A 27718-nucleotide genomic window follows, 5' to 3' on the forward strand; every position below is an offset into this window, starting at 1 on the left:
CTAGCACGGGCTCAACCTCAGGGTTTCTAATCTGCGCAGACACTGCAGCCACGTCCTGAGCGCCACCTCCTTTATTTGTGTTAAGGCAAAGCTCCAGGAGGCCCCGTCCCGCCCCGCCCCCCATGCCCCCCGCAGCTGTCAGCTGTTCCCCTTGCTCTCGGGTTCCCTGGCCTCTGGGCTGGAGGTCTTCAAAGCTTCTTCCACAGCGTGGCTGAGGTTCTGCGGGCTCCGTTCATCCTTAGAGCTCGGCCCGACTGCTGCTGCCTCCTGGTGGGAGAGAAAGCAAGAGGCCAGTCACCCACTCAGCCCCGTTCCCAGACTGCTTCCCTCTGCAGCCCTCTGTCCCCCTACCTTAGGCAGGGGTCCCTCGAGACTAGAGTCCAGGAGTGTGGTTTCAACCAGCCCTGAGTCGTCGTCCATGCTGATGAAGATGGCCGGGGTCTCGCATTCGGGACCCTCCTCCCGGTATTCCATGACCTCCTCAGCCGGGGTGGGACCAGCTCGGGCTGCTGGCCCCACCGAGGGTGTCGAGGTCACCGAGGCAGTGGGCGCTCCGACGCCAGTGGGCTTCTGCTTCTGTTCCTCTTCCAGCTGCCGCTTCAGGGCCTTCTCCTGAGCCAATCGCAGGCTGATGAGGTCCTGAGGGGGCCGTGGGGCAGGGGCCGGGCCCAAAGCCAAAGCCAAGGGTTCCAGGTCATCCTGAGGTTGGAGAGGCACTCAGCTCAGAAAGGGTACATCTAACACCCCGCCCCAACTCCGCGCGTCAGGGCAGAGGAGGCACTCAGCGCTGCTGAAAGCAGGGAGCACACCGCATAGACTTTCCATCCCGGTACAGAGGGGTGAGGGGTGGGTGGCCATACCCCTTTACCAGGTAAGAAATCTTGGGAGACTGGGGTTAATGACCAGGCTTCTTGGGGTGAGAGACACAGCAGGAAGGTGGACCACATTGCCCTCACCTCTTCCAGGGGCCCTGAAGGTGCTTCCTTGACTTCGGGCTCCTGCTTGCCACTGGCTTCCAGGATTGTCATGATGGAGTTGGGGATGTGTGCTTGCTAGGTGAAGGGAAAGGCCGGAGCCAGGCTGTAGAGTTGTTGCCACAGGCACCTCTCAGCACCCCATAACCTAGAACCCAACCTTCCAGGGCCTCCCTGCTCACTCGGCTGCACTCTACCCCCGGGTACCTGGTGGGGGGTGAAGGAGCGCACATGGGCCAACAGCGGCTCCCGGAGCTCTGGGCACTTATCAAAGACTGCGCCGAGCTGCTGTGGCGGCAGCTGCAAGATGACCTGGAAACTCTGGGGCTTGGTCCGCTGGCAGCACTTGATGAAGCCCTCCCATACCTTGGGGTACTTCCATACCTGTGGGGCAGGAGGGGGCTGTTAGGCACAGGTCCAACAAGCCACCTCCTTCCTGCAGACAGTTATGACCCATTTACTGTCACGGGACAGCTTCAGGCTTCATACACCCACCTAGCCAGGAATTTGCTTTTCTCATAGGAAACTACCAGGACAAGACACAGGGAAAGGGCCCTGTCTCCAATCCCTAGGTTAGCAAAGCATCAGCACCACTTCCTGCTGTTTTTATAACCACCTCTGGTGCCATTAGCCACACGTAGTAGGCTGTGGTCATGGGACCTTAGCCAGAGGCTGCACGGGGACGGACGCCTGTGGTCCGACCGCAGCTTTGGCACGGATCCAATCCCCATCTCCACAGTGCTCTAAGAGCTGGTGCAGCGTGTGTCATCCCAGCACTTGGAGGACACAGGCAAGAGGATCATCACAAGTTTGAGTTACGATTATTCCGGGCTACATAGCAAGACAACCCGTCCTATTCTCGTCTCTTCAAAGACAGAACGCTGGGCTGAGCTGTGTGCCCTGCGGCTGACTGCCTGGGGCCGGGGCAGGTTACCTGCTTCATGATGAGTCGGGCCAGGATGTTCATGACGAAGCCCCCCAGGCGGGGGTACATGGTCAGGGACTGGATGACGGTCCGCATGAGCAGCATGGGCAGCGGGCTTTGCTCCATCAGCTGCTGCATCACCACCGCCAGCACTTCCGACGTGTACACATTCCGCTCCGCAAAACACAGGTTGGTGGCTGTGAGGAGGCGGAGAGTGGCCTGTCCTCTCTGCCTGGATGTCTCCCATTAAGTGGGAACCCCGCTCCCCAAGTTTCTCCACCTCTACCACAAAAGGCCCCTTATGAGGATGCTCAATGGCCCTGCCCTAGAAGGTTGAGATAAGGGTGTCCAACCCTGGACGACCCGTGGTGGACCAATCTGGAGGGACAGACCCAGGGAGTAGGGAAAAAACCATACTGTCACACCTTGGGGCTGTCCTAGCCTAGGAGTGGCTGTAACCCACTAAGGTGAGGGAGGAGGTACTGCCGACAGCCCAAGAATCCCCAGAACAGAGGTGGGTCTCTGCCAGAAGGATGGTCAGTCATTAGGTCTGTAACAGTACAAAGCAGGTACCATGAGGGACGCTCACAAGAGTATCAGGGAAGGAAGGGGTAAGAGGTGGGGTGAGGGCCTAATCCAAGCGTCCACAGGTTGTGGAAAGATGTCACACTGAAGAAAGCCCAGAGCAGGCTTTGCTGGGGTCTAGCTCCTGGGAGTGGGTGGCAGGGGCAGTGTTGGGGTCAACTGGGCTGAGGGGAGACCCCAGGAGCTGCCTCTGAAGTCCTTCCCCAAACACCACTGGCACTGAGTGTGTCAATCAGGCAGTCTTTATTGAGCCAGAGGAAAGCCCACCTGCCCTCCCGATCCCTGAGAGGCCAATGGAGGGAAGGATGATCCTGTAAAGAGGCCCAAAGAGAAAGGAGGGTCCTTGCAGCAGACAGAGGCTGAGGGGCAGAGAGGCCTGTCAGAAGCCGAGGAGGAGGGATGCCCCACTGCTGCCCCAGCGGGCCTGACAGCAGTCTAACTACCCAATCTCCTGTGCCTCCCATCAGCCCCTAGCCTTTCCCATTCCGCGGCCCCATCTGTCCTCCATCCAGTTTCCTCCCTCCCTTGGAAACCTCTGCTCAGCCCTAGATCTGACAGGCTCAGCTAGCACTCATGTCTGTCGCGTGTGCTTGCTGAAGGCAACCCCACGTCACTGTGCCGGGTTCCAGGGAGGCCAGGGTTTCACCTGACGGTGCAGACAGAGGTGTGGTGAGAGCCGTGAAGTGCAGGGGCCTAGCAAGCCTGCAGATGGTCAACTGACAAGAATTACCAAAGAAGCTGTCAGACTGTGCGAGGTAGGAGCCTGTCTTCAGCCACTTGTGTGGCTTTTGGCAGGGCCTTTTCTTCCCTCTTTGTGACTGGATTTCTATTCTGGATCCAAGGTGGCTGTGTGTTTCCAAATCCCTTCCAATTATGCACAAACTGCCATTGGGAATGGGGCTGCTATGGAGTCAAGGTTATTCTCACCATTTAAGGATCAAGGAGCAAGTGTGTGGATAGAGATAGGACACTTACCCAGCACGTAGGAGGCTGCTGTGTTCATTCCCAGCATGGTAAAAAGTGTGTGTGTGTGTGTGTTTGTGTGTGTGTATATATATGTTTGTGTGTATGTGTGTGTATGTGTGTATATGTTTGTGTGTATGTGTGTGTATATATGTTTGTGTGTATGTGTGTGTGTATATGTATGTGTGTGTATGTGTGTATATGTGTGTGTGTGTGTATATGTTTGTGTGTATGTGTGTGTGTGTGTGTAGCCCACAACCCAAGACTACAACCTTCCCCTTTCCCTGCAGCCTCCTGTCTTCACAACCCCGTTCTTGTCAGGTCTGCTGAGCAAGGCTAGGAAAGCAATCCCTGAAGAAGTCACTTCAGGCAGAACAGAAAGGCAGGGACAGAAAGGAAGCCACCCTGAAGTGAGCAGACAGGTTAAATGATGGGGTGACAGGCAGGCCCCCTCCGGAGACAGAGCTAATTCTGGCCCAAAGTCTCTAGGGAGTAAACAAAGGAGGGAAGATGGAGGTTTCTTCCCAAGAGAGGCTCATGAGCAGAGCCCCTCTTGATTTGGCTGCAGTTTGGCTCAGATTGTGTGACCTGTGAACTCCATGCCCAATCTAGAGCATACTCACTAGGACATGTTGGGGGCAGAGTGGCTTGTGACATGAAGGAGAGTCTGGCTCAGAGGGAATGCCCGGGCAGAGGAAGCCCCACTGTGGAAGTCCTCTGATGCCTCAGCCCAGGCCGGGCACCTGCTCCTGTCTGTAGAAGCCCTGTGCCTCTGTGGGCTCTGCTTCCTTGAGTTCCCTGCTGTCCGGGAACATGTGCATGTGCTTTGTGTGGTGACAAGGGACAGGTCAGCCCCGGGGCAGTCTCTGATGCAGGGAGCCATGTGATGGCTGAGCCCTGCCTGTCTGTGGAGACGGGTCCTGTGGGAACAGGGGTGCCTCACCTTTGATGATGGACTTCATGTCGCACTTCACAGAGTCAATGTTGTGCAACGCGATCAGCAGCTCTCCTGGATTCAGGGGGGACAGGGCCGAGTTCCCCTCACCTGCAATGAGTGACAATAGGGGGAAGGGAGACAGGACAGTGGGTCTCGGGCCAGCCTTGGGTAAATGCAAATGAGGCAGGAGACTGGACGAAGTGGCCTCAAGTCTTTACCACCCTTTAGAGCTGCCTTGCTGTGGCCCCACTGTCCCCTCTGTGCACTGGACTATGCACCCAGAAGGCAGGGAGGGCCCAGCCAGCCCAGGACTAACTACGTAGCACACGATCATGGCAGCTACAGGCTGGGTTGGGTTTGGTTTGTGAAGGGAAGGACCTGGCCTGGGTCTCACTGAACAATAAAGTGGCTTGAACTTTGTGCTGTGTTGGAACAGTAGAAAAGAAGGCACTTAGCAAAGGGGACCCACTGTGGCATGGAGCACATCCCCTGTTACTATGTCCCTAGGTGGCCACAGAGACCAGGGATGAGGAACTCATGGACATCTCTGGCTATTTTTCCACCTCAAACATTTTTCCTTGTTTCTCACCATGGTGGAAAACAGAGACACTGGTCACTAAGACGCTGCAGCCTTCCTGGGCTTTCCCACACAAGCACCTGTGCCGCCGGGGAGAAGCTGAAGGCTGGCTAGGAGGGAAGGCACCTACCGTGCTGGGTGCCTAGCAGACGGTTGAAAACCTCCTTCACCACGATGGGGTTGAGTTTGATGAGCTTGGGCAGAGCCTGGATCACCTCTTTCTAAGGGGGTGGGGGAGAGAGTGATGATGGGTTGGGTGGCCCCTATCCACCCATCTCAGAGAGTCCTCTAATCATGACACATTCCCCCTCTCCCCAAAGCTGTCGCCAAAATGTATTAGGGACACAGCTGGGGCATTTCCCATAGACCAGGGACAATGGTACACACACACAAACACACACACACACACACACACACACACATACACATACACTGCGGTATTTCCCATAGACCAGGGACAATGGAACACACACACACACACACACACACACACACACACACTACTGGGACACTTGAATAGTGACTGAGGAGGCGTAGATGGGCCTGGGGACTTGCTCCAAGGTGTGCAATTCCAATCCATTTACCATGGAAGCAGCTGACCTCGCCCTCCTTCCCTACCTTCTCCAACCCGTTGAGCACAGGGATGAGGAAGCGCACGTCAGGCAACCGCTTGTGGTACAGGTCTCGGACCCGCTTCACCAGTTCCGGGGATGGCGGCACTTCAGGGAAGACAGAGAAAGCTTAGTGGAGGTGATGGGGAGGGGCCAGGGAGATGAGCATGGGCTGGGGTACAGAGAGAAGTTTATGGAAGGCAAGGACAATCCCAGAGAACCCCCAGCCTCTCCTTCCCTAATACGCCTCAGGGTTTTCACTAGAGAGCTAGGCACAGCCACTAGAGGCACAGCAGCTCTAGCTCATGCAGGGGAGAGCAGGGGACACAGGCAGGACCCCCAGGCACCTTTGTCGGTGAGGCTGTGCAGGCAGCGGGTGACCAGTGTCTCTGCCCCCTTGGGACAGTTTTCCACCAGCAGCAGCAGCTCTGGTGAGTTCATGCCCATCCCTCGGATCTAGATGTAGAGGTCAGCAAGATGAGGTTACGATGAGCATTTGAAGAGGCCGCAGAAGCTGGGGTGGTTATGGTTGTGGGGCTCCTTAGAGCCTGCTGTCTCACACCTTCCATGCCCGACCTGTGTGGCAACACCTAGGGACGTTTTCCTGGTCCTTGCCCACCCTCCTGCAACCACTGTTACTCCGTTCTGGTTGAGGGTACAGGCTAGACCACTTCACTGTAGGCAGGCACCTGCTTCAGTGAACCGGGAGCACGCTGGCTGCGGCACTGGCCTCCGTCTGTGTGGGATGGACGCCAAGGCACTCCAGCCGACTGAGCCTGCCTAGCGCTTAGCCTGACCCTGCCATTCTCCATTTCTACAGAAACTTTCCATATAAAAATATCACAAGGGCAGGATCTCTAGTGAGACCCACTCAAATAACAAAACAAAGTTTGGGCAGAAGTGACACTTAAAACGAGAGGGGTTCTGAACCACGTCTCATGGGGTAGCCCCATGGCTCAGGACCTCTGGTAACAGCACGAGGAAAGACCAGTAGAAATCAAAACAGGAGCTCAGATGCTAATGCAGCCACTTGGAGGGGGAGTGGGCTGTACTCATGGCAGAGGTGAAGCTAGGTGTGCCCACCCCACGCTATGTACCTGGGCAACCCTGTGCTTTCTTACACGTTAGGAATGATGTGCCACCCACACACAAGCTAAAGCCATGAATCCAGAGGAACAGCTGAGATTGGGGACTCATTTTTGCCCATGGGCCAGGAGCCTCACCGGCTGTTCAATGACCCTCAGCACTGTCCGCTTGATGTCGGCGATGGCCTCCGTGTACACAGCTGCCAGCTCATGGATCAGCTTGTGGTTCTGAGGCAGGAGAGCCAGATAGAGATACAAACACTGCTTCACCGTTTCCTCTGTCCAGGGCGCAGCCACCTCTGACAGGACAGAGCCATGTATCAACAGAAGCCTCTATTCCCTTTCCAAAGCCCTGTCCCTAGTGTCTGTGCTCAGTGAAGTCAGTGGGAAGAGGGAGTAGGTGCAGAAAGGGCAGAATGTCCTCCCGCCACCAAGCCCCAAGGAAGCTAGGTCATCCTACGGTGTGAAGCTAACCCTGCATCCTCAGAGTCCGGTCACAACTGATTACAGCCTCAACATAAACACCTTCACAATGGCTACCTGTCAGGCATGAGTGCTGGTCCCTACAATACAGTCGGCAGAAAGACCCTCACTGCTGACCTTTGTGCCACCATCTCCTCCAGTGCAGGGAAACACCTCTGCTCACGTCTTCCCTGGGCCGCACACCCTCCCGAGAGGGGCTTTCCACACTCTGTCGGATCTTCTGTCTGACAGGTTCTGGGACTATGCTAAGGGACTTGGCCTGAGATGGCCCTGGAACCCATGGGTTGCTCTCCTGGTCCTCCAGCTTTCCCAGCTCTGCAGACCCTCGTCTGTCTGTCTTGGCCCTGCTTGCTACTTTCTAGCAGAGTGCTGGGTGGCACTCCACAGCAGCCAGACGACCCTGCACCACACCTGTGTCCTTGTCAGCTCCAAACAGCACTGAGGGTGGGTTGGGATGGACCAGGAGCTGCAGGTAGTTGAGGGCAAACTTCTCCACATACTCTCGAAGCTGCTCCTTCTCATACATGCGCTTGATGAAGAGCAGGGCCTGAGAGCGCACCTGAGGGCGGAACGGGCAAGACGGTGGAGGGAGAGCACGGCAGTGGAGGGAGAGCACGGCAGTGAGGACTCTCCCTGCCAAGTGGCCGCGGCTTTGGAACTTGGCAGGACAGGCAGCCCAGGGCCTGGAGGACATGTCTCCACCCCAGCTTCATTTCAACAGGAGCAGGGTCTGGTCTGAAGCACGAGTTTGTGCCAAATGACAACACAGGGCCAGGGCCAGGGCGCTGTGCTAATGGCATGCTGATGGGGCATGAGCCACCAGGAGTGGGCTGGTGACAGGCTGCAGTACGGATGGGTCTTATCTAGAGAGCAGCTACTGTGTGTTATGGTATCTCACCCCCCTCCAGGAAGCTTTCTCAACCCCATCCCTAATCTACTCAGTGGGCACTGTATCCTGGGATGCCACCCTGCCTGTGTTCACATGGGCTCCTCTGCAGGCTGCTGCCCGGGTTACAGCTCACTGACGAGTGAGAAGGGATGGCATGCACACAGTCAGGCTGCACCTGACCCTACAGGGAGGGCACACAGTCAGGCTGCACCTGACCCTAAAGGGAGGTCACACCATGGTTAATGGAATGAAAACAGTTTGGAGAAAAAGGAAAGCCAGGCTGGCCAGCTACAGACACAAGCTCACCCTGTCCTTCTCGTGAGAGCTGAGGTCGAGGAGAACATGCAGATACTGGAATTGTCGAGAAGGGCGCTTGAAGATCAGATCTCCAAGTGTGGACATGCCCAGGTAGGCACGACTCTGCAGATGGGGTGGCGATTCTCAGTCTGTTGTGCTAGCTTACTCCTGTCCCTCTCCCTCTTGCAAACCAAGTCCCCAGAACCTTCATGCCATGCCTGCCTCCACGTCTACACCACAAAGCAGCAGCCAGCTCACCTCGTCCTCACAGTACTTCCGGATCACCTCCAAGGCACTCTCAGTGATCAGTGGGGCCTCCAGAACCACCTTGGTGAAGATCCTGCCCAAGAAAGACCAGGTCTTGCAAGGCAGTCACATGTTGTGGCCCCAAGCTCACAACTACTTCCCTGGCCCCAGGGCCCAGCTTCGGACAGGGGAAGTCTGCTGCCTCAAAGCTGCTGACTGGCAGATAGGGCGCAGGTGCTCCTGCGGGATGCAACCAAGGGCTTCATGCCAGGGTGGCGCTCTACCATCGAGCCACTGTCCCAGCCCTGGGAACTGTTAGTACACATGGGAAATAAGAAGCCCAGAGAGTGACAGGCCAATCAGACCAGCAGAGTCTGGAGTGAGCCTGATGAACCCCCCCCAGCACGGTGGTGCCCACTTCACAGACAGAAACACGGGGAGGACAAGCTTGGGCGGCACCAGGGAAGAGAGAGAAATGAGACACAGAGGGAATGGGGCTTGCGGCCAACCCCTCACCCATCTTTTTGGTCCGGTTTCTCTTGCAGTCCAGAGAGCAGGCAGATGAGGCAGTCCTCATACTTGTCCAGAGTGCCGGAGGCCCCTGCTGCCAGGTAGGCATTGTACTCCTGGTAAAGCCAGGCAAAAGCCAGGTCCAGACGGGCCCGGACATCTTCCAGGATAAAGGACAGCACCTCTGCCTTGAATCCGGAGTCGAACTGTGTTACGAGGCTGGCCAGGATCTTGATGCGCACCTGCAGCAGTGAGCACATGTGGCAGGCTGTCTGACCACGGCAGCCGTCAGTCCCTGCACCCCTGCTGCCAGGTTCAGGAATGCCCAGCGCAAACACCAGACAAACCGGGTGCATAAGCCAGTGGCGGACATCTACAGTCCCAGCACCCAGAACATCCAAGCTCAAGGCCAGTCTCAAAACAACCAATCAGTGAATCATCATCAGTCAGTCAAGCCACCAGTCAGGGACAGCAGCATGAGGAAGCATAAACAGCTGTCTCACACCATGTGGCCGTGGACAAGGGAGAAACAAACTGTTAAATGTCACCAAGCTGCCCCAGGCTCCTGGGGGAAGCAGGTGGTAACTAGGTGCTTCACTGCATAGGACAAAATCCTCAAGACTTGCTTTTTGTCACCTTTAGGCATGAACAAGATGTGGTAAAAGCCAAGAAAGACTACATGATATCTTAGCAACCATGAAATTCATGCCTTGCTCACGCTAGTGCAGAGACTAAAGTGTCCACGTCAAACGCCACACACAACAAAAAGTATTTCAAACGTAAAGAAAGCCTGCAGTGGTGCACACGCCTTTAGTCCCAGCACTCGGGAAGCAGAAACAGACAAATCGGAGTTCAAGGCCAGCCTGGTCCACAGCGTGAGTTCCACACAGGGACACCCTGCCTCAAGAACCAGAGCAACAAAAGAAACAAAACAAAGCATCAGAAGATGAAGGCTGGAGAGGCAGCTCAGTGGTTAGCAACACTTGAATTTGCTTTCGGACACCCACATGGTGGCTCACAAATTCCTGTAACCCCAGGAGGGACCACATCCTCTTCTGGCCTCTGTGGGCTCCTGCTGCATACACAGTGCACATAAACTCATGCAGGCAACACAGATACATAAATCAATCAAACAAACACATTAAAGTAAAATAAAACAAAAAACCATGAAGGCAGGGCCGTCTGAAGCCAGAGCTTCCCTGAGCGCTCCTGCGCAGTCCCTGCCGTGTAGAAAGCCACAGCTCTGACTCTGCAGAGGACGGAGTCAAGCAAGGAGCTCAGAGCAGCTGAGCTAAGGGCTAACCTGGACACTTCACTAGGCTGACGGGCATACCTGGGCCGCCCCACTGCAGGCTACAGCCTTCTCAGCCCTCAGGATCCGCTTCACAGCGCCCAGCTTCATGGCTTCCACTTGGGCGTCTGTCAGGGGCTTCAGCACATCGCTCAGACGGAAGATCTTCTTGCGCCCACCGGCGCCGGCCAGCCTACATGAGGGCAGGGACAAGACATGTTTTCTCCAGCCCAGTCTGCCTGCTGGTCCCAGCTCTGGAACTGGGATGCAGACAAACGCACAGCCCCTCCCCACCCCGAACTCCCTGAGAGGCTTGGCGGGCTAGGAGGACAGAGTGAGGAAGAATCTGATTGTTTCTGCCATGGAGTGTCTCCCTGTGAGAACAGGTCAGGACAGGCAGGGGCTCGGGTAGAGAAGAGTAAACAGAAGGAGCCTGGAAGGGGCTTGCAGTATATAGGCTGCAGACAGCATAGGGAAAGGAGCAAGAGACAGAAAGGAAGTAATTCAATCAAGTGACCCTCCGGTGGGGTTAAGCCTGATTTTGTGATATGGTGACGGGAAGATGGTGATGATGACCAGGAGTCCCTGTTGCATGTTCGGAAGCATACTAACTGCCCCACTGTCACCATGGCTGTGGTTCTGACATTCTCCCTAGTTAGGACAGAAAGCGTGGCTGCAGAACCCCACAAGTGCACTGACTCTAAGGCAGAGGGACAACCTGGTCCAGCCCTCAGCCTGCCTTTCACTCACAGGGCCTACATGCCAACTAGAAGAGGACTCACCGCGGCTGTGTGACAGGGATGATAGGTTCTGGCCTCCTCTTGGCCTGAGGTACCTCCTCCTCCAAGGGGGACATGGTGCTCTGAGAGCCCACCACAGAGATGGCCTGGCCCTGCACTGACAGGCGCCGCTTGATCAGGACGCTCTCCGGCTTTACCACCTTCTCCTCCTTGGGCTCCTCCTTGCACTGTTTTGTCTGTTCCACACCTGAATGGAGGCAGCCACAGGACCCACCAAGTCAGGGCCATCACCTGCACTCCAGGCTCTGTGTGCACACACAGCATCCCCTATGTGGCCCACTTCACAAATGACACAAGGATGGAGCCAGACAACTTCATTCTGGAGACACAGCTGGTGTCACAGCCTCAAGGTATGTATCACAAGCAGGTTCTCCTAGATTTATGTCTGTGTGTCATGCCCGAGTATGCTTGTGTGGCGTGTGTGCATACACACGTGGGAGAGACAGACTTGTATCTTCGTTTATCTCCATTTTATTTTTTATTGAGACAAGACCATCCCTGTGCGGTCCTGGTTAGCCTGGACTTGCTACATAGAACAAACAGGTGTCAAACTCACAAACCTGCCTGAGTGCCGAGGTTTGGGGCGTGAGCCACCACCCTGCCCTGCCTTTTACTTCCTTTTTACATCTTTATGTGTTGTGCACGTGTATATGTAGAGGTCAGAGGACACTTCTGCGGAGCTGGGACTAAACTCAGGTCTTTGGGTGGGGCAGTAGGCACCTTTACCAACTGAGAGCCATCTATCCAGACCCATATTACTGTCTAAAACAGATCACACCTGGAATCCATAGCTGGCAGTTTCAGCAAGACTGGTTGACCAGGAAGAGCCTCAGATCACCTGTGCCTGTCTCACCCACTGCTGGGTTACAGCGCCACCTTGGCTTCTCTGTGGACTTTAGGGATTGGAACAAGTCCTCATGATTACATCTTATTTATCCGTATGCGGATATACATGCATGTCAGGGTGCATGTGTGCAGCTTTCTCCTTCCACCATGTGGGTTCCAGGGATCACACTTTGAGTTTGACAGCAAACACACTCACCACGAGCTGTCTTACCAGCCCATTTGAAGTTTGTGGGTCAGGGTCTCATGCACCACAGGCTGTCCTTGAACTCACTACACATCCAAGGATGACCTGAACCTCTGAGGTGTGTGCCACTAGGGCATGCTCATTATGAACAGTCTTTAGCAGCAGAGGGCGTGTGACTGACACAGCCACTGCTCACGGCAGCTATGTCTGAACTGAGGGATGGCACAATGGCTCAGGGGAGAAAGGGGACCTGAGTTCAAGCTTTGGAACCCACACAAAGGTGGAAGGAATAGCACGCCTTGTGAAGCTCTCAGCCATGTTGGCACCGCAGTCGTACGTGTGTTCCTGTTCATCAATTATACGTCAAGAGCATGCTGGTGCTGAGAGCAGCTCCCCTGCAATCTCAGCACTCAGGAGGCATGGCCAGAAAACCGGTGCGAGTTAGAGGTCAGTGTGGGCTGTACAGCAAGAGCCTGTCTCACGGAAGACAAAAGCCTGGGCTGGAGAGACGGCTCAGTGATGAAGGGTACCTGCTGCTCCTGCAGAGGACCTGAGCCACGCTCCCAGCACCCACAACCTCTTGTCATACTTCCATCTGCACGGAATCTGACACCCTCTTCTGGCCTCCGAGAGCACATACATAAACCAAAATGTTCTGATGAAAGAGGGACAGACCCCAGGGCTCAGAGGCTGAGAAACATGACACAAGTCAGCTTGGAGTCAATGTAGCCGTTAGATTTCAAAGCACAGGACCTGAAGACACTGAGCACTCTGCGTAATGACAGACCCACGACAGGCGACACGTTAGATGCACATGACCTTCATCTCCACAGCTTTCCCAGTAAGTGGAGTGCAGGGCACGGCACAGCCGGGTTCAGCATGAACTCACCAGGACCCAGTCCCGCAGCTGTCATCTGTGTGGCCATGAGCCGAGCCAGGTGCTTGATCTGGGCTTCGGTGCCTGCCGACTCCACAGGGGTGTAGATGGCTTGGAAGGAGGCAGGCATGGTCTCCGGCAGGTACACCATGCTGATGAGGACCTGCGGGATGCCCAGGGAGGGGAGCCTTAGCCAGTTCATCCTACGACAGCACAGAAGACGCAGCAGGAACTAAGGTCGGGGCTGGGGCTGCTCTTCTTGCCCTAGCTTTCTGGGGAGCCAATGACTGCCAGCCTGTCACTTGTGAGAGTCCCCAACCCCAAGAACAGAGTGGGGAGTAGGAGGGATACTGAGGATAAGTAGCCTCTAGGAGGACGGCTGAGAAGAGCTCCATCTAAGGGTGGAAGGAAACCCTGGCTGATGACACCGAGGTGGCCATAGTGTAGGGCAGGCCAGGAAAGGACTGGGGTCAGGCCTCCTGTCCCTGGACTTCACCCTCCTCACCAGATTGGCCACATTGTCAGGCGTCAGCAGAGGCTGCAAGAACTCAGCAGTGATGTCCGTGTCTGACTGGCCTGAGATCTGGGCTGAGGCTTTTGATGTCCCTGATGGGCCAGGCTCCAAGTCTTTGTCCTCATCATCTTCTCCCAAGTTGGGCTCTGAGAGAGGAGGCAAGTAAGAGGCTGGCTCCCGGGCTACAGCAGGACCTGTGCTCAGGGAGCCAGACGGCCTTCCTCTAGCAAGCCAGTACAAGGAGAAGCCACACAGTAGGCAAGGACCTCAGTGGTAGTGTACCATGGCCATAAAGGTGCCACAGGTCCCCAGGCAGCAACAGCTCTTCCGGGTCTCAGTCCTCACCAGGGACACAGCAAAAAAAAAAAACAAAACCCTCTAGTTGATCGCACTAAGCTGCAAAATGATGTTACCACTAATATATTCCATACTGAGGATGGAACTCAGGAGCCTGCACCCGCCGGACAAGTGCCCCCAATGGGAGACAGTTCTGCTACTGGGGCGGGAGGCAGAGACAGGCAGATCTCTGTGAATTTGAGGCCACCCTGGCCTACAGAGTAAGTTCTAGAACAGCCAGGGCTACACACAATCTTTAAAAACAAAAATGTCTTTAAAGAAAAAACAAATCAATAAAATCTTTGAAAAAAGGGAAAACTGATTTTAGACAAACACTGCAATCCTTTCCGGAGGTGTCCCTTCTTTTGTTCTATGGTTAGATGTGCAGATCAGTCGTATAGCAGAGACACAAACTGTTCACAAATGGAACTGTCCACATTCCCATGAATATCACCAAACATTTGGCCACCATTAAAAAAAAAAGTTGGGACAGGAGTAGATTTAGCTAAGCCTTAAAAAAACACCCAACTAGTTCACAACCACCTGTAATTTCCGTTCCAGGGGATTCAATGCCCTTTTGTGTCTTCTGAAGATACCAAGCATACGTGTGGCAAATATACATATATGTGCAGGCAGAACATCACACAAAATAAAATGAATGTAAGCCTCCCCTAACAATTTCAGAAATAATTTTATTTATTCTGTGGATGATCTGCTGCATATGTATTCCAGAAGAGGGCATCAGATCCCATGACAGATGGTCCTGAGCCACCATGTAGGTGCTGGGAACTGAACTCAGGACCTCTGGAAGAGCAGTCAGTGCTCTAACCACTGAGTCATCTCTCCAGTCGCCAGAAATATTCTATGACATTTTAAGAATCTGTTGGTACTGAGGCCACTATGGCCCATACTACTGTAAAATACCAATCACTTCAAAGCTGAGGTAATGACACGTGCCTGCCAGCCCCACACATATGTATATATGTGTACACACACACACACACTCACACACACACACACACACACACACACACACACACCCCAAGTAAAGGACAAGTGCCTTCTACACAAGTATAAAACCTTGAGAGGCAAGACACACTAGCCATTCATTCCTTCCTTCCTTTAACATTTAAATAAATCCTACTTGGCTACAACCCATCTTCCCAGCAGTCCAGAGATGGAGGCAGGTCATTTGCTCCTAGACTAGAAGTCTGAAGGTCAGAACCTAAACAAACATTTACTAATTGTATTATACACCATACTTATTTTACTTAGGTGTGTTTACTGCAACATGCTGTGCCCCAGCTCACCCAGCTTCATCTTCTTGAGCGTGGAATCTGTATCGTCCCGGGGACGCTTGCGGGAGTCCTTGCTGCTAGGCATGTTACGGGCGATCTCGGCCTGGGGCGTGCCCAGGTCCACCAGCAGGGTGGTGATCTGGGCCTGGAACTCCAAGGAGGCAGGGTGTTTGAGCACACTCAGCAAGTGCAGCTTGAGGTTCTTGCGCACACTGCTCACCTGGGACTTGGCCAGCGTTGGGGGCAGGTTGGCTGTGAGGACAGAGGCGGGAGCTCAGTGCTGGGGACAGGGCTCTATAAGGCCTGCCAGGCTTAGTACCCAGCCTCAAACTTGGGCAGAGTGTTTGCTGACATTCCCTGGGAAGTTCCTAGGCTCCCAGAAGACCTCACAGGACTTATAGCCTTCCCCCTTTCAAGCTAAGACTAAACTCTCAAGAGACCTTTACCACATTAGACCTTCAAGGTGAGAAACCTAAACGTTATTTCTCTGAGGTCTCAGGTTTGCAGTGCTGTGCCAACCCTGGAGACAGCTGTAACTGCCACTTTTTCCACAGGCCGCTCAGCTGCCGCCACAGCTCAGGACAATCCCCCTGCCACTGGCATGGCCAGCCTGAGTCTCAGTCACCTCGGCGAAAAAGCTGTCCCTGCTCCACAGGGAAAGAGGCCTCTACCTTGGCCTTGGCAGTGCCCAGCACCCACTCCTCAGATAGCACCACTCCTCCTATGAAGGAACCACCCTGTCTCCATCCTCTGTCCAAAAGTGCAGGAGCCTGAGGCCAATGAGAACACTGCGCTTCCCTGGCCACTGTGATTGGTTCAGCAGTAGGCCCGCAGTCTCTGCCCAGCCAATCACAAACAATGAGCATCAGCCTTTGACTTTTGCTGGAATGACGGGAAAGAGTCGCTCTCTCTCTCTCTCTCCCTCTGTTGCTAAGTGAGTAGGATGGGAGCCTTGAGCTCTGGAGCCGTCTTCACTGCTTCAGGAAATAGCCAGAAACAAAGTCCAGAGATGGAGGGACTAGATCCCTGACCAGCTCATGCCTCAACACCAGACTCTTTGAGTTCTCTCCAGGTTCTAATGTGGGAAATTATCACCAGCCTCCTTTCCTAAGAGATCAGGGGGAGGCTGGAGTGTTGGGATCCTGAGGGACCGGCATCCAGAGCTAGCTTTGCAGCATCCACACCACAACTTTATCTAACATGGAGCTCACGGAGCAGTTCAACAGCTCCTTAGGAACCAACAACTAGGCCAGGAAAGGGCATAGAGTATTCAACCTACCATGCAGAGTCTCATAGGCCTGGATCACCTCAGACATGAACATGGGTCTCTGGCGGGCGATGTTGGCAAGGGAGCCCAGTGCTGTGGTCAGGTTGATGGAGGAGATGGCGGGATGTACCATGAACTTCAGCAGCTGCTCCAGAGCTGCCTTGCCTTCTTCCCACAGGACATCTAATGAAGAGAGGAGCAGTCACTGGGGCCCTTCTGTCAACCTGACTGGAAGCAGACTCACCCACAGCCCACAGGCCCTGGACCAGCACCAGTTCTCAGTACAGTCCTCCAGAAGCAGCACCTGTTCTACGACGCCTCCAACTCACATTATAGGAAAAAGGGAAAACACACTCCATGTATATCTACAGAGCACACTGCAACAGTATTATGTGATGCTGCCTGCCAAGTTTTCATTTTTAAAGACATGGGCGGGCTGGAGAGATGGCTCAGTGGTTAGAGCACTGACTGCTCTTCCAGAGGTCCTGAGTTCAAATCCCAGCAACTACATGGTGGCTCACAACCATCTGTAATGAGATCTGATGCCCTCTTCTGGTGTGTCTGAAGTCAGCTACAGTAAACTTACATATATAATAAATCTTTAAAAAATAATAAAGAACTCATAATCCTCCTGCCTCCACTCAAGTACTGGGATTTTGTAATGCCCAGTGCATGCAGGGCTGGAGAAATCCTGGGGCTCTATGCCAGGCAAGCACTCTACCAATTCATCTACAGCCTAGGCCTATAATCTCATCCTACTGGGAAGGTTCCGGTAAGAGGTTCTAAAGTTCAAGTACTCTTAGCTACACAAGGCTAACGTGGAATACATGAAGCTGCCTAAAACAAAACAGAAAGGGTGTGCAGGAAGACAGAGGGTGACTGAACGCAGGGCACTAGGGCACCGCCACACTCACTGTACTGGATGTAGGGGTGATCTCGAGGGATGCGGTCCAGACTGATGTCATGCTCCTGGCGTCGGGGGACCTCTGAGTCAGCCATGCGGGGTGACAGGGTGACAATGAGGCCCTCCACAAACTTGATGGCATGCGTACGGATGCCATCGTTGTCAGAATCCAGGAGCAGGATGATTTCCCCGGCCATGGAGGACACCATGTCCCAGCAGGCCTCCTGGAGATCACTGATGACCCGAGACTTTACCATCCACTTTGAAAGGCCAGGAGTAGGGACAGAGAGAGAGAAGACCACACATCAACTGTCGGGGGCTCTGCCCCGACCTGCAGAGTATGTGAAGGACGATGCACAGATTAAAGCAACAGCTACACTCAGTGCTGGGTGAGGCTAGGGTGGGAGTGCTCAGGACGCTGGAGTGGTCACCTCAGGCTGGAGAGACAGCTTAGCAGCTAAAGATGACCGGCTGCTCTTCCAGAGGGCCCAGGTTGGATTCCCATACCTACATAGCAGCTCTCAGTTTTCTGTAACTCAGCTCTAGAAGTTCTGATGCTCTCTTCTGCCCTCTACAGGCATCATACACATACCACACACATATGTGCAGGCAAAACATTCAAATACGTTTAAAAAAAAATGGTGGTGATTAACTGGTTTTCCTTTGCTAGCAGTGAACGACCTCACTGTTAGGACCAATGAACTCATTCCAGTGTGGGCAAATAGCAGTCGATAACGTGTGACCCTTACCACGTTAGGGTTTGTTTATGTGTATGGGTGTTTCGTCTGTGCGTATCTGTGCAATACCTGTACACAGCACAGGTCAGAAGGAGGTCAGAAGAGGGCATGAGATATCCTGAGACTGCTGTTCAACACGGTTGTAAGACACCATGTGAGTGGTGGGAAATGAACCTGGGTTCTCCTTCCAACAGCTGAGCCATCTCTAAAGATTCATAAATTGCTATTATTTCTTGAGTCAGGGTCTTCCAGGGTAGTCTAAGGTGGCTTTGAACTCTATCTGCCTCAGCCTCCCACGTGCTGCAGTGACGGGCATGGGGTGAGTAACCCATGCCTGGTTGAGGTGATTCTTTAGTCTATGTCCCTCACTGGGCTAGAAGCTCTGTGAAGGCTGCAATTAGAGTCTTGATCCTGGATGTCCCCTGTGTCACCTGGCAGAGGGCTTGAGACTGTAAATTGCCAGGGAACATCTGTTAAATGACCACTCTCAGGACAGCAAACCTCACTTGTGACAAGCTTGCCCTAGCCTGGACTTGCGCTACAGGACATAACCCAGCTAAGGGAAGAGGCACAGGCTGGCAGAGAGAAATTCAAGGTTTCCATGGACGACTCAGGTGGACCATGGCCTCCAGACAAGCACAAACCAGGGCCCGAGCACAGCTCAGAAGAGCAGTGCCAGCCTAATGCATGCCCATCAGCTGGCACCAAACTAAACCCGACTCTGACTGTCCTCACCTGCAGGGCCACCTTGTAGAGCTGGGTCATGGTGAGGATGGCCTTCTTTACCACATTCACGTTTTCATCCCGCAATAGCATGTTGAGGTTGGCAATCAGTTTTAGCAGCAGCTCAATGTCCCGCTTGCTGGGGGATGGGGAGTGGTGGGGGAGGAAGAAGGGGTCACGTCATGTGGGCCTTGAGGTAGGAGGTGGGGACACAGGGCCCACAAATCAAGAAACAGAGGTCACCAGCACACACAATTGTGGAGGAGGATGCTGATCCCATCATAGAGCTGCCTGGGCCCCTGTACCATGGCTGGTCCTGTAGCCTTTAGTCCCTCAACTTGGTAGGGCCAAGGAGGCTATTTAAGTGGCAGCCAACAACTACCTGAGTGTGACCAGGAGACAGTCTCAGTCCCAGCTTGGCCTCTACCTACTTAGATGAGAAGAACCTTGAGCCCTACACCCTCCTGCCTCCACGTGCTGTGTGCTAGGATTTACATGTGTGCAGCACTGTGCAGATTTACATGGTGCTTGGGATGGAACCCAAAGCTTTGTACATGCTAGGCACATGATCCTGAGCCGCACATCCCAGCCCTGTTCAATCTTCATCATATTCGAAAGAACACCTACTGCAGAGGTGGTTTTTAAAAAAAAAAAAAAAAAAGGCCACAAAGACCATTGAGTGCTTGGTGAAAAGACTTAATAACACCCAGTCTTGCTTACTCAAGCCTGGGACACTTCTGTAGGACTAAGAACTGACGGGGTCACTTTGGTTGCCAGAAAGAATGTAAGGACCTCCAGTGACATCTGGCTGAGGAACAAAGGCCAGCCCCTTTCACAACACAAATTCCAATCTGATTCTAAACATCAGTTGCACCATTTAAAAAACATGAAACATTATACCGGGCGGTGGCAAGACACACACCTTTAATCCCAGCACTTGGGAGGCAGAGGCAGGTTGATCTGAGTTCAAGGCCAGCCTGGTTTATAGAGCAAGTTCCAGGACAGCCAGGGATACATAGAGAGACCCTGTTGGAAAAACAAAAAGCAAAAAAAAAAAAAAAAAAAAAAAAAAACCAAACCAAAAACCACTAAACAAAAAAGATTCAAAACAGTAGCTGAAGAGATGGCTCAGTTGTTAGAGGCACCGGCTGGGCTGCAGGCCTAGGCTATGTGAGGTACCGTCTCAGACAAAGACTGTGAGATGCTGAAAGGCAGGGCAGTAGATGGCTTTGCTCCACACTGTGTCTTCCGTATACTGGGATGCATTTGCTACACACACTATTTTTTTGTAAACTCAGAAAATTTAGCGTAGCTGGGTATGGTGACACATGCTAGAATCCCAGCGGGCAGGAGTGTGTGTGTGTGTATGGGCAGGGGTGTGTGTGTGTGTGTGTGTGTGTGTGTGTGTCTCCACTGATTTTTCCAGTAAAGTGGGGAGTGTGACAATGCACACACTGGGGTCAGACACACAGAATAAAACATCCTAGGTCTACCAAGTCAACTTGGAAAACCTACTTAGTCCTCCAAGCCTATCTGCTCTATTAAACAGATGAAGAAATGTATCAAAGCCTCATGCTGACGGCTGAACAGAGTAGATCAAGCTCCTGGCAGGCTGGGAGGCTAACAAAAAGGGCAATTTTATCTCCTTCCTGCCTCAGAGCCAGGAATGAGGAAAAAGAGCTGCCTCCCGAGTCTCAGACAGGGTGACTGGCACATCTGAGGCTGCTGTGGAGATCACAGGCAAGGACAGCGAGCCAGGATTAGATGCCTTTGCTTGTTCAACACCAAATCATCACTGCTATTAGAACCAACCTGGCTTGGAGCAGACACAGGGACAAAGAGGCCAGCAAGATACAGAGGCCCCGCTGTGAGGCTGACATTCTCTTGTGGAGAATTATCCAGGGAATTTCAAGTAGGGCACAGCAGCACAAAGGGCAGGAGTCAAAGGCAATGCTCAGGAAGGGTTTTCCCAGCTGCCCACAGAGCAGGTCAAATGGAGGCAGACTAGCCATGAAGGACTCTGGTGTCTGAGAGGAGCAGAGGAAGTGACGGGGTCAGGTGAGTGCTCAGCGGGCCAGAAAGAGCCCATGGCTTCTCAGCAGATCATCTAGCTATGTGCAAGAGGTAGACAAGCAGGTGAGGGCTGTGCTTCCCCTCAGAACTCGACCTTGAGGCCAGAGACTGGGGGCAAACTCCTGTTCAGAAACGAGACAGAGACAGGAGGACCAAAACCTCAAGGTCTTCATCTGCTACAGAGTGGGCTCCAGGATAGCCTGGGATACAGCAAAAAGCATTGGTCATTTTAAATAGTAGGGGTGGAGGGTGGAGTGGACTAGAGGGATAGATAGCTTAGCAGTTCAAGCGCATGCTGCTCTAGAAGACACAGAGTTCAAGTCCCGGCACCCACGCCAGGTCAGCGTGGTGAAGAAAGCCTTGGTGGAGTGGGTGGCTGAGGAACGTGAGCTGCTGCCTGAGTTCTGAAGGGAAGTCTGCCCCTTTACAAACAAATCACCCATGAAGCACTGGCTGAGGAGCATCCGGGGCTGCAATCCCACTGGGTGTGCACTGGGGGACTCTGGGGGACACAGCCACAACACCCAGGCATTCTCAATGACATCCGCCCCATACCATGCCTCCTCGATGAAGCCAATGACAAACTTGCGCACTTCGATGGACTTGTCTGCCTGGAAAGCGATGATCTCCTGCAATGTCAGAGGAAGGTAGGTCAGGCCGCACCACAGAGCACTCCTCCCCTTTACCTCACCCCAGGCTGGTCACTCACGTCCAGGAAGTTGTCAAGCAGCGTGGGGTCCTTGTTGATGATCAGCTCTTGGACCTGCAAGTTTGAGGGACGGAGGAACAGACATAAACCCAGGCCCCAAGGCAGGCATGGTGGTTCTCATACTCCCAGTCCAAGGAAGGCTAAGGCAGGATGTCACATAGAAGGCAGTCTGGACTATGGACTCCATTTAAAAAACTAAAATATAAGGGCTAGCAAGATGGCTCCATGAGTAAGAGGCACTTGCCACTCCCACTTGAAGAACTAAATAGCATCTCTGGGAGCTACTCAGTGGAAAGAAAGAGCCAACTCCGACAAGCTGTCCTCTGAGCTCCACGTGCTTGTCCAGGCACACAGGAAGTAATGAAATAAGAACAAGGGCTGCAGCTGGCTCCGTGGGTAAAGCACGACCTCTGCCAGCGGGGACAGTGCCTACCCATGGCAAAGAGGAAAGGCAACAGTGACAGGCACAGGTCTGCTGGGGACCCAGAATCCAAAGGTTACTTTGGCCAGGTGCTCAGACGGGCCTCAGGCTCAGTCTGTAAACTGAGGTCTGCGGTGCTGTGCATAATCTCGGGGTGGCCCCTTCCCATTCCGCCCCAGCCCTGCATCTTGGGAAGCACTGACTGAGCAATGCTGCACGGCACTGTACTCTGGGGCACAGGTGTGTGTGAGCCCGGCCATATCTGAATGCATCGCAGGTGTGTGAGTATGTGTAAAGGCATGTGTGACTGCAGGTGCTAGCAGTGTTCCCTCAGTGGCTCTGCCCCTGGCCCTTGTCCTGCCCTCCCTGTCCCTTCCCCCTGCCTCACCTGTTTGAGCACTGTGATCTTTGAGTCATTGGTGATCAATGCAGCCTGGTTCAGGAGATCTACCACCTGGAAAGAGAGAAGAGCCAGACGTCATGGCCAGTCTTGCTGGCCCAAGTCAGTCCTGCTGTTCTCTGCCGTCTGGACGGCATCATTGGAAGGCAGGAGTCACACTTCCCCACTCCCAGCCCCGCAGCTACGCTCACCCTCTCAGAAGTGGTCATGCCGTCAATGCCTGGCCCTTCTTCTTGTGTGAAAAACTGTGATGCCACACTCCGGCGTGTGACACTGTCCCCGCTGCCGCTCGCCATGACTGCTGTGAGGTTCTCCCTGGAAAAGAAGCTAGTGAGTTTCTCTGTCCAGCCCTCCTCCCTCCTCTAGGGTGGGAATAGGGTTTATGTCCACTACTTTTTATTTCTTACTTTAATACAGGGTTGGGCTGGTCTCAGACTGACTAGGTGGCCAAAGATGGCCATCAACTCCTACTCCTTCAATCCGTGCCTCCCAAGAGCTGGAATTACGGGTGTCCACTGCCACACATGGTTGCAGGCCACCATAGTCAGACTCCCCACCCCATCTCAAAAAAAAAAAAAAAAAAAAAAAAAAAAAGGGGGGCCACCTACATAACTAGATAACCAGGTATGTGGCTGCATGCCTGTCATGCAGATACAGGTAGGAACATCAGGAGTTCAAGGCCAGCCTCAGTTACACAGTGAGTTCAAAACTAGACAGCACTACATCATACTGTCTCAAAAAGGAAGGGAAAAAAGGCTCATTATAATACAGTATCCTTAAGCCACTCCTTCTGTGAAACGGGAGAAAGAGGAACTTCTACACAATTATCATAAAAACATACTGACAGAATCATGAAATGACTCACAGACAAGGCACCACAGCCAACATCACTTTTACCAGAAAGCAGCATAATCCAGCCAAGTGCTAGTAAACAGGAAGACGGGCTGCAAAGACTATCACACACTGACCACATGCTGAAGGACTCTCTGCAAGCTTTGCACAGCATGTGCAGGGGTCCTGAAGGGCCAAGGCCTGATATTGGGATAAACAAACAAGCCAACAGATGGCACAGCTGTAAGAAGGAACTGACAGGAGACCCAGGTGCACACTCTTGGGAGTCTGAGGCAGGAGAATTGTGAGGTCTAAGCTAGCTGGGCAGCTAAGTAAGACCCTGCTTCAAGAGAGAAAAGAAAGGAATATGGGAAACCTCTGTAGTGAAGATGCAGGGGTTCTGTGAGCACCAGCATTGCAGGTAACCAAGGTTTTGTTATTTTGTTGAGACAAGGTTTCTTTGTGTAGCCCTGTTCTAGAACTTGTTCTGTAGACCAGGCTGGCCTTGGACTCAGAGATTTGCCTATAGAGTGCTTGGATTAAGGGCAAGTGCTGGGGTTGGAGAGATGGCTCAGTGGTTAAGAGCACTGACTGCTCTTCTAGAGGTCCTGAGTTCCATTCCCAGCAACCACATGGTGGCTCACAACCATCTGTAATGGGATCTGATGTCCTCTTGTGTGTGTGTGTGAAGACAGCTACAGTGTATGCATATAAAACAAATAAATCTTCAAAAAAAAAAAAAAAAAAAAAGGCACGTGCCACCACCTCTGGTGGAGGTAACTAACTTTAAATGGGATTAACCTATAAACTAAATAGCAACACCCCTGCTAAATAGACATCACATGCTAATAAATAAAAAGTTTACTGCCAAGATTTTTTCTTTAAAGCTACAGAGTGGAAGTAATTTGGTGGGTCTAAGTAAATTATAAACCCTATGTAGACCAGGCTGGCGTTTTATCTTTTTAAAGAACCATAACATGTTGAGCAAGATGTGAAGGCTGCCGGTCACTTCCACATATTGCTTAGAGTCAGAGCCATAGTTACAGCCCTACCCTCAGGGCCCACATCTCCCTCTGGCTACCCTGCTGACCTCTTCTGCTCCCAGACATCTAGTCTTTTCCTTCTTATTGAGGCCTTCCCTACTCCAAATTTATACACACGTACACACACTGCACATCCAATGAGTTCCTTTTGTTCCATGCTTCTGACCACTGCCATGCCCCATGTCTGCTCATTAAGCCAAGGGGCACGGCCACCTGACATACCACGCTGTTCCTGGGACCAGAACGTAAGGAATTTCACCCTTCTTCTGGAACCAGCAGACGTCCCCTTACTCTTTAATCTTCTGGGTTTTATTTTGTCTTGAGTATATATTCCTATTTCTCCTTTTGGCTTTTCTTCCTTCCTTTCTTTTTCAGTTAGTAAAAATAGATGTTTAGCTAGCCATCAGGATCAGAGATGGACCCCAGGATCCCCTTCATATCAAAATTCAGTCCAAAAATTAAAACAGCACTGTTTGGTGGCATACCCCTTTAATCCCAACACTCTGGGCAGAGGTAAGATGCTCTCAGTCTGAAAACCATCTGGGGCCACTGCCGAAGGAAGGAAGGAAGGAAGGAAGGAAGGAAGGAAGGAAGGAGGGAAGACATCCAGCTGGCCAGATGCTGACACACACCTTTAATACCAGTACTTGGGAAGACAGAGGCAGACAGATTCTAAAAGTTCAAGGCCAGCTTCCAAGTGAGTTCCAAGACAACCAAGGCTACAAAGAGAAGCCTTGTCATGATGGTGGGTGAGGCCCAGGCACATAGGTCACTTGGTATTCCGTTGTAAGCACAAAGCCCCACGCTCCACCCCCAGCACCTCATCACTACGAGCAACAGTACCATACAGACCTTCTCTTAGGCTGCACTACACAGGGAACCCAAGACCCCTGAATGCCGGGCAAGGGCTCTCTACTAGTGAGCTACATCCCAGCCCACCTTTTATTTCTTTAAAGATTTATTTATTTATGAGTATGCTATAGCTGTTTTCAAACACACCAGAAGAGGGCATCAGATCCCATTACAGAAGGTTGTGAGCCACCATGTGGGTGCTGGGGATTGAACTCAGGACCTCTGGAAAAGCAGTCAGTGCTCTAACCACTGAGCCAACTCTCCAGTCCCCAGGTCACTTTTTGCTGATTGCTTTTGAAACAGGGTCTCCCTAAGCTGGCCAGACTGCCAGTAAACTCATTTTGAAGTCCAGGCAAAGCCTAGATCTTTGTAATCCTCCTGCCCCAGTCTCTTAACTAGCTGTGCCACCAAGCCTGGCTTAACTCATCTATAGATGACCTAAAATATCTAATTCAACATACTATGTAAATGTTACATTGTACTGTTGAGGGACTGATGTAAAATTTTAAAGTCTGCAAATGGTCAGTGTAAACCATTTTCCTGAATATCTTGGTCTAAGATGGGCTGAACCCACACGTGTGAACATCGGAGGCAGAGGGGTGACTGTCTTGTACATCAACTATTTTCTATTTCACTTTTTTCTTTTACTAAATACTGAAGCTCAATCTATTTTTCTCTTTCCTTCCTATTGTTGCAAATCATTTTATTATGTAAATGCAATCAGTGATTTCTGCCAGACTTCCCACTAACAAACAGTTGGGATGCTTGCAGTCTGGCTATCAGAAACAGTAACGCTGTCTCCCGCCTCTGGCTGAGTGCACGGCAGTGAGCTGCCCCTCCCACCAGGAAGTACAACCCTGTTACCCTAAAGAGTGGATCTCCGAGTGTGTTTTTTTTTTTTTTTCATTCATTCAATGAACATCGACCGAGCAAAACCAGTGTGTGATGGGCAATACCTGTGCATGAAGGAGGCACCAAGACACTGGCTTACACAGAGCTCAGGGTCAGGGACATCCTCAGACAGCACACAAATAAAACCCTAATAAAAAGTTCGGCCACACGTGATGAGAAGGAAAGGCACGGAGACCTATGAGAGCCTTCAGCAGGAGGATTTGGGGAAGGAGGATTAGAGGAGAGAGAGAGAGAGGCTTCGCAGAGGAAGTGACGTGGGGTGCCGAGCCCCCCGACCCCAAGGATGAAAGGGAGTTAGGCCGAAGGATAACAGCATGTTTCGAGGGCAGGGGGATTGGGGAGAGCAGCCTGTGCAAAGGCCCCGAGGTAGGCAGGCACATGGGCAGTCTGGGAAAATGAAGGGCCAGTTGCAGCTGTGTACTGGGCAGGAGATGAGCCAGGACGCAGACTGGAAGCCGCGGAGGTCTGCGGGGTCCACGTTGGAACTTTGGCCCCGGGGGACTGGGAAGCCAAGGAAGGGTCCAGAGCAGTGGGAAGAAGCAGGGGCCCGCGACCCCGCTGCTCCCGGCCTTCCCCGAGGCCCTCCCCGAAGCTCGCGCCCCGGCCTTGTCAGCGCCCCTCCTCCCCTCACCCCAGGACCTCACGCCGCCACCCGCTCACCGTGGCTCCGGCCTCCGTCCCCCTCGCGCCCCCTCAGCAGCGCCTCTCCACAGACGCTGCCGCCGCCATCTTCCGCCCGCCGCTGTGACACAGCGCAGGCGCTGCACTAGTAGGGCCGCCGGGAAATGGAGTCCGGCACCGCGGCCCGTCCCCGCCCCTACGGCGTGCCGCGTCGGCAGCCGCCCGCCCTCCCCGGGCGTCCACCGGGGCGGCCGCCATTTCCGGCCTTCGAGCGCCATGCCTTCTGGGAAATGTAGTCCGAGCTGCGCAGGCGCCGGACGGAAATGGGAACGGAGGCTTCTGGGAAGTGGAGTTCCCAGCAGTCCGGAGTTCATCTCCCTAGACGGCTGGCTGACGTTAGAGTGGAGAGTGCTGTGACTGGAGCTTCTGGGTCTTGGAGGGGATCTGTACCTTAATGGGGTCTAAGCAGAAGCCCCGAGCCTTTCCACCGCCGACCCTGACCCTCTACGGAGCCTGCAACATTTGCAGTCGTCAAAAGCCTCAGTCTTCCCGTCTGTCCAATGGGAATGTGGTTTCAAGAATTTCTGCGGGTTACTTACGGTGTGGTGTAGGACTTGTGGAGTCCTGAGCTCTGTCAGTCTTTCGTGGAGGACATTCGGGGCTCTGGAGTTTCCCTCTCTTAGGTGGAGATGATGAAACACCTGGAGGCAGAAAGATTCCCCGGCTCCCGCGCTGGGGCTCTTGGTTGGGCTCTTGGGCTCAGCAGGGTGTGGCTCCCCACCCCACCCTTTGTAGTCCCCCACTTTTCATCCATTGCTCGCTTCCAGGTGCCAGGACCGAGGCTCTCGGTGCCTGAGATCTCTCTTGTGCGATCCCGCAGGGGGCGCCCCAATCCGAGTGTGCCGCCCTCGGGGAGGCGGGAGGGGAGCCCGGGGCGGGCCAGGGAGGGGGTGTCCCGGCTATAAAAAGTGGCTGCCTCCCAAGGCGCCTGGGCCAG

At 53.3% G+C, this 27718-nt stretch overlaps 1 protein-coding gene across 1 annotated transcript; it reads right to left on the reverse strand.

The window, feature by feature from the left end:
* Positions 1 to 130: 130 nt before the first annotated feature.
* SYMPK (symplekin scaffold protein) lies at positions 131 to 26885 on the reverse strand. The gene is made up of 27 exons (XM_080909148.1): positions 26761 to 26885; positions 22654 to 22777; positions 22451 to 22516; positions 21642 to 21695; positions 21488 to 21561; positions 18872 to 18998; positions 17410 to 17659; positions 16508 to 16678; positions 15241 to 15480; positions 13586 to 13740; positions 13093 to 13243; positions 11156 to 11360; positions 10416 to 10566; positions 9089 to 9324; positions 8585 to 8666; positions 8336 to 8449; positions 7552 to 7699; positions 6796 to 6956; positions 5920 to 6028; positions 5580 to 5680; positions 5092 to 5182; positions 4391 to 4492; positions 1909 to 2096; positions 1182 to 1358; positions 957 to 1052; positions 352 to 699; positions 131 to 267 (listed from the first exon to the last, which is right to left on the reverse strand). Exons 2-27 carry the CDS (start codon positions 22756 to 22758, stop codon positions 139 to 141), a joined length of 3831 nt encoding a protein of 1276 aa, XP_080765274.1. The 5' UTR covers positions 22759 to 22777; positions 26761 to 26885; the 3' UTR covers positions 131 to 138.
* Positions 26886 to 27718: the final 833 nt, after the last annotated feature.

The sequence above is a fragment of the Micromys minutus genome (assembly GCF_963924665.1).
Source record: "Micromys minutus genome assembly, chromosome: 32".
Classification (NCBI taxonomy): Eukaryota; Metazoa; Chordata; class Mammalia; order Rodentia; family Muridae; genus Micromys; species Micromys minutus.

Coding starts and splice junctions, on each gene's coding strand:
- SYMPK (XM_080909148.1), bottom strand. CDS start 22,758: ATGGCGAGCGGCAGCGGGGACAGTGTCACACGCCGGAGTGTGGCATCA. Junction 22,517..22,653: donor GCATGACCACTTCTGAGAGG/GTGAGCGTAGCT, acceptor CTCTCTTTCCAG/GTGGTAGATCTCCTGAACCA. Junction 10,567..11,155: donor ATCCCTGTCACACAGCCGCG/GTGAGTCCTCTT, acceptor GCCCTCATGTAG/GCTGGCCGGCGCCGGTGGGC.